This window comes from Apis florea, unplaced genomic scaffold, assembly GCF_048593485.1.
Source record: "Apis florea isolate Af1SG1 unplaced genomic scaffold, ASM4859348v1 contig_3756_pilon, whole genome shotgun sequence".
Classification (NCBI taxonomy): domain Eukaryota; kingdom Metazoa; phylum Arthropoda; class Insecta; order Hymenoptera; family Apidae; genus Apis; species Apis florea.
This window is the reverse complement of record NW_028256838.1, coordinates 592,116-606,232: the sequence shown is the minus strand read 5'-3', so window position 1 is coordinate 606,232 and position 14,117 is coordinate 592,116. Positions and strand designations below refer to the sequence as shown.

General features: G+C 30.4%; 1 protein-coding gene across 8 annotated transcripts in view; it reads right to left on the bottom strand.

The window, feature by feature from the left end:
- slo (calcium-activated potassium channel slo) overlaps positions 1-14,117 on the bottom strand; it is a 114,521-nt gene that overhangs the window by 51,297 nt on the left and 49,107 nt on the right. For 6 of the 8 annotated variants that reach the window (XM_031919197.2, XM_012492047.3, XM_086914896.1 and 3 more), the window contains exon 7: positions 719-829. In XM_031919197.2, coding sequence (XP_031775057.1) covers positions 719-829 — 111 coding nt within the window. Of the gene's footprint in view, positions 1-718; positions 830-7,027; positions 7,120-14,117 lie in introns of all 8 variants that reach the window. The other 2 variants (XM_086914895.1, XM_086914897.1) reach the window with 1 other exon arrangement.

Here is a 14,117-nt window from a genome sequence, read left to right as displayed (position 1 = left end):
CGAAACATTAGCCTTGACATTAAGCTCTTAAATTAATATTCGCATTGACCCAAAAGCCCGCATTGAAAATGGAATAATAAAAGAAATAAGATCGGCAGTGTCTGATCGTCTTTAGCCGTGTAACCGCTGGAAAGCTGATATACATAATTGTGAAACCTAGGCAAATCGTATTGCCTACACTTACCCCAAGTTGTCACAACGTTACGATAAATTACAGACGTGATTTATTACTGCTTTCGTGATAATCATCGATATCGCATGACATTGTTTTTTTTTACGTGAGTGACTGCTTATCGGTAACGATTACAGTAGCAGACTTACTTAATTTTATATCGTTCAGCACATGTATAATACGCATCATCGCGTATTTATTTTTAACGTGAGATGACTCAAATGTGGAGAACATCGTTATATATATATATATCGATTGAATTTTAATAACAATTGAGTTCGAATTATTATTGTATCGTAACAAAATCGATCTGATCGATCTCGATATATAATATTTTCGACAAGTGAGTTAGGACATGGAAGGATAAGTGTCAAAACATCCTGTATAATCGTGTTAAAAAAAAAAAAAAAAACTGCAATTAATGCTGCACATGCTGAGATTATACAGAGGTTCGAATTGACCGAAATGAGACCATAATTGGGAAGATAGATATGCATCGAGGTCTGATTAAGAATGAATTAAGAGATATCGGACCGATAACCATACCTATGCAAGAAGACAACTTCCACATCGACGTCCTCGCGGTCCTCGTGCAAGAAGTCCTTGAGGAAGTGCGAGACTGATTCGTAGGTGATGTGGCCACACACGACAATATGTCTGCCAACACAACGAACGAATTAGATTCCACTCCCGGTTAAAGTAACACGAATGATCGAAAATAAAAAAAGTAAAAAAAAAAACAGAAGAAAATAAATAAAAAAAAAAAGAAATGAAGATTTACAAGCAACTACCATGTACACGCTCTATATATATAATATACATACATATGTATCAACCGACTAACGATTTCGTTACGTTTTTTTCTCTCTCTGATTGCCAGCTACCAGCTTTCGCTGTTTTTCCATTTGCTTTTTCTTTCTTTGAACACGATTCCTCGAGACAGAAAGACAGAGAGAGAGAGAGAAAGAGAGAAAGACAGAAAGAGAGAGAGAAAGAATATATACACTTGTCGTGATGCCGCTCGAGGGCGTAAATACGGTCAAATGAAAAATATATACGCGCGAAAATATATACGATGCAATCGGCTGAGAAGAAAAAAAAAAAATATAGAGAACGTATTTTCGTATATACCAGTTTAGTCTGCTGCCACAATAACAATCTTCGATTCAAAGATCCGTCGAGATTTATCAGAAAACGATATTATCATTCTAGTTATATAATAATTTGGAATAATATATATATATATACAATCAGTCGCAAAAGTCTTTGCACAATTTATATAATTCATATGAATTGTATTGTTAGAAACAATAGAAAAAGTTTTGTTTTTAATGAAACTTTACGAGCATGTAGAGCAGAATGGGTTATATGAGAACTGATAAAGTTCGAGAATTCGTCGTGGTTAAATTACGTACTTCACTGGTAGATGTCACTGTCAACTTCGAAATATTCCTTTTCAGAAGGATGTCAATGTTCTGTCCACTTTTCCAAACAATTTTGTGAAATGAAACTTTAGAATTGGCATCATGTTATTCTCAATGCCATTAATGTCATAAAATGCCTTTCTTTCGAACTTTCAATTACTGAAATAACTTGTTTGGAATTGGAACATTCTTCTCGTTCTGATGAATCTAATAATTTTCCTTCTACTTTTTCCCAAAAGTAAAAATATTTTCATGGCTTTAATGACATCAAGAGATTTTTAAAATTGTTTTTGAAAAATATATAAATCATCGGCGCATAACTTTACATAAAAGAAATGTTTTGAAGTTTATTGTAGTAACATTCAATAATAAAAAAAAAATATATATATATACAATTTTACGATGAGTTCATGAACTTTTTATCTTGTGTAAAGTAACTTTTTTAAGTGGAATATTATTTTGAGAATGTAAAATTAACTCTCAAAAATTTTCAGAGCTCTTTTTTTTTCGATTTTACAATGAGAAAAATTTAAAACAAATAGATAAAACAAATTTCAATACACTATTACTTCATCATAAAAATATGTCCAAACAAAATGTAAAATTTTTTCAAAGAGATTTGAATAAACTCATTATGCTCTACACATACGTAATTTTTTATTAATTTAATTTTTTTTCTTAAATGACGTACAAAAGTCTCTCGCGACTTGTATAATCACGAATCTTGCGAAAAATAATTATTTAAAAATTAAAGATCGAGGAAATATTTATTAGAAAAATCGCGATCCCCGCGTATTTGATAAAAAATTATACACACATTGAACATAGACGTATAATATATATATGTATAAAAGTAGAAACTAATTAATGTGACTAAACTTACCAGAACTGCGATAGGAATTGAGGTGAGTCGTTTTAGCCGACTAACGTGATCGAATAACTATGCACACGCGCTCGCTGCATGCGAGCACGCGAGCGTTACACACACAACATACGTGGTAAATCATCTGTGCTAGACATACATTATACAATAAACATGACAAAAAAACTGGATGAAAATATGTAAAGAGTGCAGGCTCGTTGAGACGGTTCGATTCTTGCAATAAAATTATACAAGCACAAGACTCATTATTCTTTTTTTCCTCTAATTTAACGTGTTAATCACTACGTGCTGTGTAGATTAATAAATCACATACTCTCACTAATTATAAACGTAATAATAAACTCATACAAATAGACCAAAAAAAAAAAAAAAAAAAATACTGCCTAAAATTGACGAAAAAAGTGTTATTGCATCGAATAAGAAAAACTTCACCATAGACATTCCATGCCCAATCCTTTTCTACTTGATATGGCATCTAAAAATGCGAGGCTCATCATGAACTCAGCAGACACAGACAATTCTTTTTTTTTTTGTTGTTTCCCAATGATCGATCGACGTTTTATAATATAGATTAAAAAAAAAAAAAAAACGAAATAGTATATTAAAAAACACACGGATTTTGTGTGTCACTGAATCCAGCATGGGCCAAAATACATGATATCAAATATTAAGCCTTAGAGATGAGGTTATCTTTTTAAAATCTACTTGTACGGGGCCGACGCTTTTGTTATGTGAATGTCGATATATACGTGAGTGTGTGTGTATATATATATATATATATGAGAGAAATTATGAGTATATATTGTGTATATTATTGCCTAATAGAATGAAGACTCTTCACGTGTCGTTCGAGTTCTATCTTGCCCATGTAGTAGATAGACAGAAAGAGAGAGAGAGAGAGAGAGAGAGACAGACAGACAGAGAGAGAAAGAGAGAGAGAAAAAATCGAAAATCGTGGAAAAATGTTATCGTACATTCGAGAAATTCGAACGTTTATTCATAGTATTTTTTGTAACATTCGTCGATCGATATAACAAACGATACGAAAATATTTTTCATGAGTATGATACAGTCTCATGTTGAGGTTAGAATTTCGCTTCTCGAATTTTTCTCGCGGTTCAATGCATCTTGAAAAAATCGCCGCAAATTCATGCCTGTCGATGAGCTATGTAAACAAAATATCTCTCGAGGAGCAGTTAAAGTTGATGGTAATATCATATGTGAAATATAGAGAAAAATGAATATATAGTGAATACATTCGACGAGTGACACCTTGACTAATATATTTGTCACTAGGACGCTGCTCGATGTATCGAGTAAGTACGTGCAACGATCAACAGTACCGTCGTAAATAATTGTCTCTGTGTACGTATATGAAATCGAAAAAAAAAAAAAAATATATGAATTATACAGAGTGAGTTAAGTTAGAGGATAAAAGACCGAAATATCTTTCTCGAGAGTTGAAAGTAAAGGAAAAAAGACTCTGATCCACTTTGATATTATTATTATTTTTTTTTCTTTTAATTAATTCGGGGATCGTTACTTTCAAAGTTATCCACGTTATCATTGCCTCTAAATAAATCTACAAGTTTCTTTTTTTTTTCTCGATACGTTTCTCTCGACGAAAATCTTTAATCCTCGAGATGTGACACCGGTCGAACGATTCTTTTTTGAAAAAAAGGAAAAAAAAAATGTTGAGAATTAACATATGAGAATAGAAAAAAGAAAACCTAAATTATTCCGAAAAACACGAGCAGTAAGAAAAAAATTATAAAAAATTGTAATTTTAACGGGTCGTTTCTAAAAAGAAATGCGTTAGTGCCAAAGGATCAAAATATTTTGCAATTGTATCAAATCATTATCCATATGTATATATAAATATATATATAATATATATATGTGTATATATATATATATACGTTGGAAATTTTATTAACGTTAACTACGACATGCAAGGAGTAAACATATAGATTCATTTAGGAAGAGATTGATAACCTTGGTAACTCTGAAAAAAAAAAAAAAATATCGAAAACATAATCTATATTCATGTATTTTATTAAAGACGTTATTTATCATTTGTTGATGGCTCACTCTGCACACTCGTATGCGTATAATCGTGTATATAAGTAATTCAATATTCATATAATTGAAGAGTTAATACTAATACCGATGATGTTGAGTTTATTATTGTCATTTTACAATAAAAAGCATAAATCACGCTGACACAAATTATAAATGAAATTATCAATTCAAGAAGAATGTACATATATATATATGTATGACTATACAAATCTTCCCTAATCTAAAAGATTCGATCATTGGCCCATTGACAAAATTCCATTTCGTTCAAATCTGAATAGCGCGTGACACATGATTAGCAATATACAATTACATATATGCGTATATATACAGCTTTGTATACGTGTATCGACGATATACGTATATAAAGCGTATACAGGGCGAGTCATATAAATTGTTATCCGAAAATAGTCTCGAAAACTATCAAAAACATAATTTCTCATTTGAATTGATGAATGTTGTTATTACATTCAAAGAGCAAAAGGAAGTTTATTCTATATTATCAAAATTATACGTTCTTATTCTGTAAAATTTGAAAAAAAAAAATAGGACTAAAGAAATATTATGCAATTTTAAAATATTAAACGCAAATGTTATTATAAATAATTAGAAAATTAATATACATATATTCTAGTATTTTAATCCTTTTAAATAATCACTTTCTAATGTAAATAAATAGAGAAGGGAAAAAAATTATATCACTCAGTTACAAATTAAAAATAATAAATAATTTGTGAAAATTATTATCAATGACGTATCCTTTGAAATTCTTATATTTTTATCTTGCAATGAATCATTACATGCGTGTAACGACTTATTAAATCATTAATTAAGCATTTATATATAGAAATATTGCAACTGCAGTCATATGTTTTCATAGTTTTAGAGAAATTAATTTGTAACAATTCACATGATCCATCCTGCGAGCTTATAATCCAAGGCGAAATTTCACTTTACCACTGTCCTTTCTCCAAGATTTACACGTAAAAACAATGATTAATGCTGTCTAAAACACCAAGGTTATTACACTTAAGTATTGCATTAGATCATATACATATATATGATCTAAATTTAAGTTGGAAATGCAGGGTACATGCTGGGCGTTGACCCTTTGCACTCAGAGAGAAATACAGCTCCAATATTTAGCTGCTTTCCTTTTCTATACCACGTTCGGGTAAATATGATTGCACAGATTGTGACAGATTTGCATTCAACAAAACGAAAATTCTTCATAATCTCGATTTTACGATAATATATATTGTAATAACAATTTTAAATTATAAGATCAAGGATATTCGTCTATATTTACATTATTTTATTCATCTTTGATTTTCTACATAACTACAGTTCGAAAATTACTCTGGTTCGAAATGCAATTCGAAAAACGAGGAATCAAATTAATAGATTAAAATATGCATTTTCAAACGATTATTATTCTAACGAGAAGCATTCTTTTCTTCGAGGACAAAATTTAAATAAAATAACTCGTAATGAATATTTCTAGATGCAAAACCAATGCATCACCCCTCGTTTTTCGTCAAAATTTGGAGGAAATCAACACGATAAAGCCGTATTTGTCCCAAGTGCGGTCAAGTAAACAAACAAGCTAACACCAGTTACTGGGTATAGTGAATCTGAGATGGTAATTGGACTAGCTGATTGACTGAAAGTGTCGGTGGACAAGGGTTTTGGGGGAACTGTTATTCAGGATTGTGGAAGCATAGTTGCGTTAACGCTGATTGACAACTAATTCGAAGAGCAGATACTGAACTGCGAATTTTGCGTATCTAACACTGTCTCTAAAAGTGTATATATATATATAATATATATAATATATGTATATTATATATACTACGCATATACATTTATTATACAATTTCTCACTCATTTATTCGCTATATTTATAATTCGTATAATAAATGCACATATATATGTGTGTGTGTGTGTGTGTGTGTGTATATACATATACACGTGTGCGCGTGCCCGCGCGTACGTGTACGTGTGTACAGTACATGTTCTTTTTTTTTTTTTTTTTTTTTTTTTACAAACGTAGTGGGTGTAATAAAACGTGTATAATAATACGGGCAATCCAAGGAAATTCTTTTCAGGCTCATCGGTGGAAATTATATAAATATTCTATTCTGTGACAGTAGAAACATATCAAGGGAGGTGTGTATGTATTAGGATCTGATACACAGAGGCAAATCTTGTGTGTATACATTATTCAGATGTCCAGATGTGCATACGGATCCAAAAGAAGAGAGAAAAAAAAAAAAGAAAAAGGAAAAAGAAGTTATAAGTTCATTTGTAATGACGTGCTGGAGACATGAGGGATAGATAGAGGGAAGGCAGGAACAATTAGACGTACATCATATACAAGAGGGGGCGGTGGTGAGCAGTTTGACAGTAATTAGGACTGCGAAAGGTGGCTCAACTCGGGAAAGCTAGTTGGTTGGCTGTGTCTCTCACCTGCGACCTCGCTCGTTCTTCAAAGTGCCGCCATACTTGTTTCGCGTCCCGATCAGGTCAATTATCTCGGGGATACAACTGGCGAATATGGCCTACACCACGTGATAGAACAGAACACAACACTCGCATCAATACACTTGTGTGACAAGGGTGACAATTGTATGCTTTATTTTTGTTTCTGTTTTTTTTTTGTTTGTTTGTTTGTTTTTTTTTTTTTTCTTTTCACAGATTTACAGATTTCAGTCGCCAGTAGTTTCGTCGTCTCGTCCAATTGTCGAAATGTGATTCGCTGTGAACGCGTCGTTGTTACAGATGTTCTAGTAACCTTAGCTAGTTTGTTTTAGTTGCTTTTCTTTTTGTTGGTATCTTTTTTTTTTTTCTGAGCTGGCGAGGGGGAGGAAATTTGCACTTATGAACGGAAGTAAGTTTTGGCTCAGCTACCGGGCTCCGCGGCTACTCATAGAGACACGATTAACAGTGCTATACCGCTATGGGTGCCACGGCCCAAATAGTTAATATATGGAAACGAACACGTTCCAAATAAAGGGCGGGGTAGGTAGGCTACCTACACCTAGATCCTACACTCCTACACCTAGGCCTATAACGATAACTACACGTGCCGACACGTCTACCTAGTCCATTGGCAGGTAGGTAGTAATGTATTTCAATTTTGTATTGAATTTTGCCCGAATTCTTGCGATACGTAAAGCACAGGATACGTTTCTCTAGACAATTAAACATATTTTCGTTTGTCTGGCTTTTTCGTTAACGAAGAATCGCTTCTACCTTCTCGTTGGATATACGTATGAACGTCGACGAACGGATCGAGAAAGATTTCGAGAAAACGTTTTTTCTTTTTTCTTTTTTGAACACGAAAATACAGCAACCCCTTCCCTGTAGCACGAAATATCGATCGCACGGAGTAAACCGGTGTTTTTTTTTTTTTTTTTCACCCGAACGAAATTTTCCCAAAGAATTGTTCAAGAGAAGATATTCCTGTTTCGAAAAAGGTTACAGTGTCATCATGTATGACTTTGATCATTGAAAGTATATATATATATATATACATATATATATATATATATATATATATATATATATATATATACATAGTATATTGCCTATTGGTGACGGACGAAAGACGCGCTTCAAATGCACTGTATCGTTGCCGCACGATAAAATGAAAATGCACCATCCTGTATTTCTGATTAAAAGAGCAGTTAGCGAGCGATGTTAGCGTCTGGGTAAGAGTATATCACTCGTCCATATTAGCGCTTCGCACAATCGAATGCAGCCTTTAGAAATGTACGAAACGGCAAATGTAGGCATAGTTTATGGTATCGTTTATAACTATGCCATATATCGCAACATCGATGCGATTCTCTTTCTTCCTCTTCTCGATTGTAGGATGTATTCTCGACGTATGTGTCCACTTTGAATACGACAAACTTACAACCCGAATGACCATTTTGAAGCAAATGCACGACCTGTAATTCTGCAATTTTTTTTCTTTTTTTTTCTTTCTTTCTTTTTTTTTTCTTGTTCTTTTTGGAAAAAAATCGTCGATCGGCCTTTTCAATAATGTAAATTTATGCAATTGATTTATAGAAGGTATGTACCACGTTTGACAAATAAAGACTTTCTTAGCCAAAAATGAAATAATATTGTTTCTAAAATAATTTGACATACAATTGATATTTTATTAATTAATAATATTAATATTATAGTGAAATTTAAATTATATAATTCTTTTACCGATAATAAAATTAATTTTCATTAATAATTATATAATGTAAAATATAATTATATCATATGTTGAATTGAAGACACGTAAATTTAATATATACATTAACAATCCATAATAATAGAAATTTGATGAATGAAGTATTTCAATCTTGGCTTAGAATTTTTATTTGTTTGAATTAAAATAATGAAAATATTCATATTACACACACGTAGTACAAACAAAAATATCCGTATCGATTATATAGAATAGCAATTTTTAATTAATTGACGTACTATAAATCATTTGAACAAAATGTTAACAAAAGAAATGTTCCTTCTATCCAATAAATATATATTTGATCCTACTTTACTTTTTTAAATTTCTGATCAAAACTTTAGTAATAATTTTATTAAAAATCTAAAGAATAAATTTTAATTTAATTATTCCAATAAAATTTTAATAATATCGATCGTAAATGTGATAAAACATTCCACGAGATAATTAAAAATTTTCATTTTACAAAATTTTACAAAGCAACAATTAATCGTTCAATTATACATTATACATCGTAAGCAATGAATATTAAAATTGTCAAAAAAATTATGGTTAATTGGTATTACGAATAAAATACAAAGAAAAAATATTTCTTTTAATTTCAAATTTAAATAATTCCAATATTATTTATTTATTTTACTTGTAAATATTGTTGAAAACCACCAATCTGCACAATGAATACCGAGTAATCGTGCAGGCCAATAGACGATCGATCTCGAACGACTAGTTTTCAAGAAAAGAAGCATGCGTCTGCGGCAACGAAGTCTGTGAGCGTAATCGCGTTATAATAACATTATTTTCGTAAATAAATTATATTTGATTTACGAAATTTACGAAATAAGAGTGTTTCTTGGGACATGGGCTAGTGTCATTCTATGCGTGTATGTTGTCTCTTATACGCTTTCCTTTCGCTCAATGATGCATGTTTGTGTGAATAAATATCCGCATATACACGCGCATACATACGTATCTATATGTGTGTGCACATGATGTAAATACGCACACATATACACGTGACATTATACACGTATGTATGTACGTGTATATACAAGTATACATATTTATATATGGAGAGAAAGAAAAGAAGAAAAAAAATAGTAAAGTATATGTATATGCATATACACATGTAACGTGTCAATGATCGTGATGGAGATATTGTGACTTTTTACTAATCTTTCTCTTGAAAATTATTCTTGGAATGGCTGCGATAAGTGTTCGCCTGTCGCATGAAACTGTACATACATACATATATTTAATATTCAATTACAAATGTTTGAGCATTTAAAAAGGTTTGAACATTCATCAAGTTGAAATAAAACGAAAATCATGAATTGAACAAAATTTTTTCCTTGCTTCATTTGTTATTCGATTATTGACAAATAAAAATTATCGAAAATATTATTAGACGCAAGGAAATTTTTACAACTCAATTATTGGAGGCACAATGATCTTTGCAATTTTCAATATTCTTAATATTATTGGAATATAATTATATAAAAAAATAATAATATTCATTTCTACAATTACTATTTCTTCTCTAAGATTTATACGAGTTAAACAATTAAATATATAATCAAGTTTCGTTGACTATGAGAATTACTGTATTTGTACTTCTGCTTAAGTTATCATATATTTATTTCGGCAAAAAGATATATTGGCACGTATGGATTCATTTTTATTTATCAATAATTAAAAAAGTAAAGCCTCAAATGCAATTTCTTCGTTCTCTTGATCTTCGTTTTATTTCGACTCGAAAAATCAACCCTTAAATTTTTCAACACCCAGTAATTGAACACTTTGTATACATATATTGTATATAATAATATACATTTATGCATATGTATGTAATTGTTGAAGAGAAATAAGAAGAGATAAAAAAGAGAGAGAAAGAGAAAGACAGAGAGAGAAAGGAAGATAGATCTTTTCGATGTGACTGAAACTCTAAAGGCTATCTATGTGCCTGAATAACGAAGTAAGGATAATGAATAATAAGCGTCCCACGGGAAACGGCGGGAAGGCTGTCATAATCATTGTATAATTATCGTATCGTTGTAAAAATTATTCGAAATTTAATAAAATGAAGATATCGAATTATTTGGTATATTCGAATTATCAGTATGAATACGCGAATAAAAAATAAAATCTCATATAGTAATATAATTATCGACAATACGTATGTATCTATGTATGTATACATATATCATGAATACATTATATCTACGTTTTAACAACAAAAAAAAAAACAAAAAGAAAAAAGATACTCGACCGAACTCGAGCAACTTCTTCTAAATTTACCAGTGAGTACAAAGGGAGTTATAAACCCATGCTTGATTATTTCTTCTACGTTTTATTACCATGCGACACACGAATAAGCGGATATGAAGTATATATATATTCAAGTTCCACGCGATTGGTGGTTCCACGATCACGTGATTTTTCTCACGTGTACTGTACGCCTTCTCCGCGTTAGGCCCGTTCGACGCCAAAAAAGGTTAAGCGTTGTGTTTCTCGCAATTATATAATGTATATACGTGCAATTTCTACTTAATAAAAAATCCCTAATAAGAGCAGCCGCATGTGCCTACGCCTGCACCCCCTTCTACTGCTGCGTTCTAATTTCAAGTGCCAAAGTATAATATCATTTTATGTAATCAAGCCAGAAATCGTGTCTCGATTCGACGGTGTGGGATTTCTCCGTTTTTTCTTTTTTTTTTTTTGTTGTTGTTGTTGTTTTTACTTTTCACTCATGCGTCGAGTGAAAGAAACCGTTCCTCTCTAACAGGCCATTCCGCGAAAGGTTTCTTCACCTTTGGAAAAAACTCTACAGGCTAGCCAGAGCACTAACGCATGCCACCAAGAAACTCGGTTTGTGAATAAAGAGGGATAGATAGATAGATAGAGCAGAATAGATAGATAGATAGAGATAGAGAGAGAAAGAGAGAAAACAAAAATGCCCACGAATCGTTGATACTTTTTTATAATATCTTTATTTTTAGTATTTTTTTTTTCTTCCCTCTCCCCTCTTCATTTTCTCAAGAGTATGATAGCTAGGTCAAAATTCATAATTAAATCTAATTTTTTGTTAATTTGGATCAAAAGTAATTCACAATATTTGATTCTTGTTACCTAATCAATCGTTTTATCGTTGATCCAGCCATCATATAACGAGGGTTAATTAATATATGCTTGTTTTAATTAATTAAAAGTATCAGCGACATTCGCAACCCGCTGCTTCACGATTCCTCCTTTTCATTCCGTACCATTCTACCGATCATTTCGAATTTTATGACGAATTTCCTACGAAGCCTTTCTCATATTGATCGAATAACTTCAGTTTAATCAAGATACGATTTTCCTAGATCAAATCACTGGAACGTTGGATTGAAACAAAAGAAAATGGATTTGTAATTTTCTTCTCTGGGACAATTGGCAATATTGTATAAATAAAAAAACTCATCGTAAGAAACGCTATTTACGGGAAATATGCAAAATTTTCAATTCTCTCAGATATTATTATTTATTCCATCGAAGAGTATGTACAATAGATGGTGGCAATGTGAAAAATTCACATTGTTGCGTCGATCATTGCGCTTCTGCTAGAAAGTAGGATTTTCAGAAAGTTTCAAATGATTGCTTTTTAATAATTTTAATAATTTACACCGTTTCGAATTTTTCGAAATTTTTGTTGAAGTGAAAGTTGCATAATTCGTTAAATTGGTTGATATTCTATATCATATATCCTAGTATTACCGAGTTGCCGGGACAATATAGAAATAAATGCAATAAATGTTATAGATTCATCTAAAGTCATCTCTTCCTGTTGATTAATCGATATTGTCATATTGATACATCACGATGATACACACGAGTATAATGACTCGTCCAAGGTAGAGACAGCATGTAACACTTTTCTAAGCGATGATGGAGAACATTGGTAGAGTAAATTAAATCTATTTATAAATCGATTAATAAATAATTGAATTTAATCGCCTGTTTGTATTATGAAAATCGAAATATGAGATCACAAATTAGTGCATATAGTGTTTATAAAATATTAAAGATGAATAATTAAAAAAATATTTCATAATTCGAAGCATAATTTTATATATATATATATATGTATAAATTCTCTAAATCGTTATATTCCATTAATAATTTTTACATTTTAATTTGTAGAATTTGTCAAAATTAAGCAAATAAAATAATATTTCCTTTTTTAATAAAAAAGAATTGAAACATCATAAAAATTTAAAATTAAATTTAAAAAAATAAAAATAAATAGAAAGATTTACAAAATAATGATGAAACAATGATAAAATGAATTTTTGAAATAAAATAATATTAAAAATTATTAAATTATTTGAATCTAAGATATCTAACAAATGTAAATTTATAAAAAAGAAATACAATTTATTTCACCAATTTTCTCTATCTTTTCTTAGAAAGTATCTATAGCTTCTCTTAATTTAAAGAAAAAGTCATCTTGTACATAAGACGATTATATATAATCCACTGTATATATATATAGAGTGGATTTAACAATTTCCATTCACCTTACCGATATTCCTTCAATGAAGTATAATCAAAATCAAAAATAAAACAGTAAAATAATGATCTAAATATATCGTAGAAAATAATTAATGTAACAATGCAAAATAATTAAACTATGAAAATATAAATAATTTCTCTCTTAATTTGTTAACGAAAAATCATTTAACCGTCAATAGAGACTTTATTGCAAAATAAGTTAAAAATTGTTCGTTTAACGTATCGAAATCAGCAATTTTATTATACTAATTCTCTACAAAATCTCTACAATAAAATAAAATCTCGAAGGTGCTATAATATAACAAATTCCACAGATACGTAAGATATTATAATACAAAAACAAAAATACCAGTGCGATATAAAAATTAATTAACGAATTAAAAAATGATCAATATTAAAGAGAATATGTACAATATACTTTAATACTTTGACCTGGTTCTTGTTGTTTCGTTTCAAATTATTATCTTATCTTAATACGTACAAATAAATCAAAATAAATCGTTTCATCTTCGTCATAATAATAAAATAAACGAAACTTTTTAACATAAAATATAATAAAAATATATATATATATATATATATATAAATAATGCTGATGTAGTTAATTTTGATTCATTATTATTCGCTGTATTGTAAGATGTGCGGAAACTTTTCCACTGTATATGTGAGAAGAAAGAAAAATCGAAAGAAAAATTCTCACGATCGGATGATCCACCTTCATCGGTGATCATCGTTAAAACGAGAACCAAGTCGTTGAAAAAG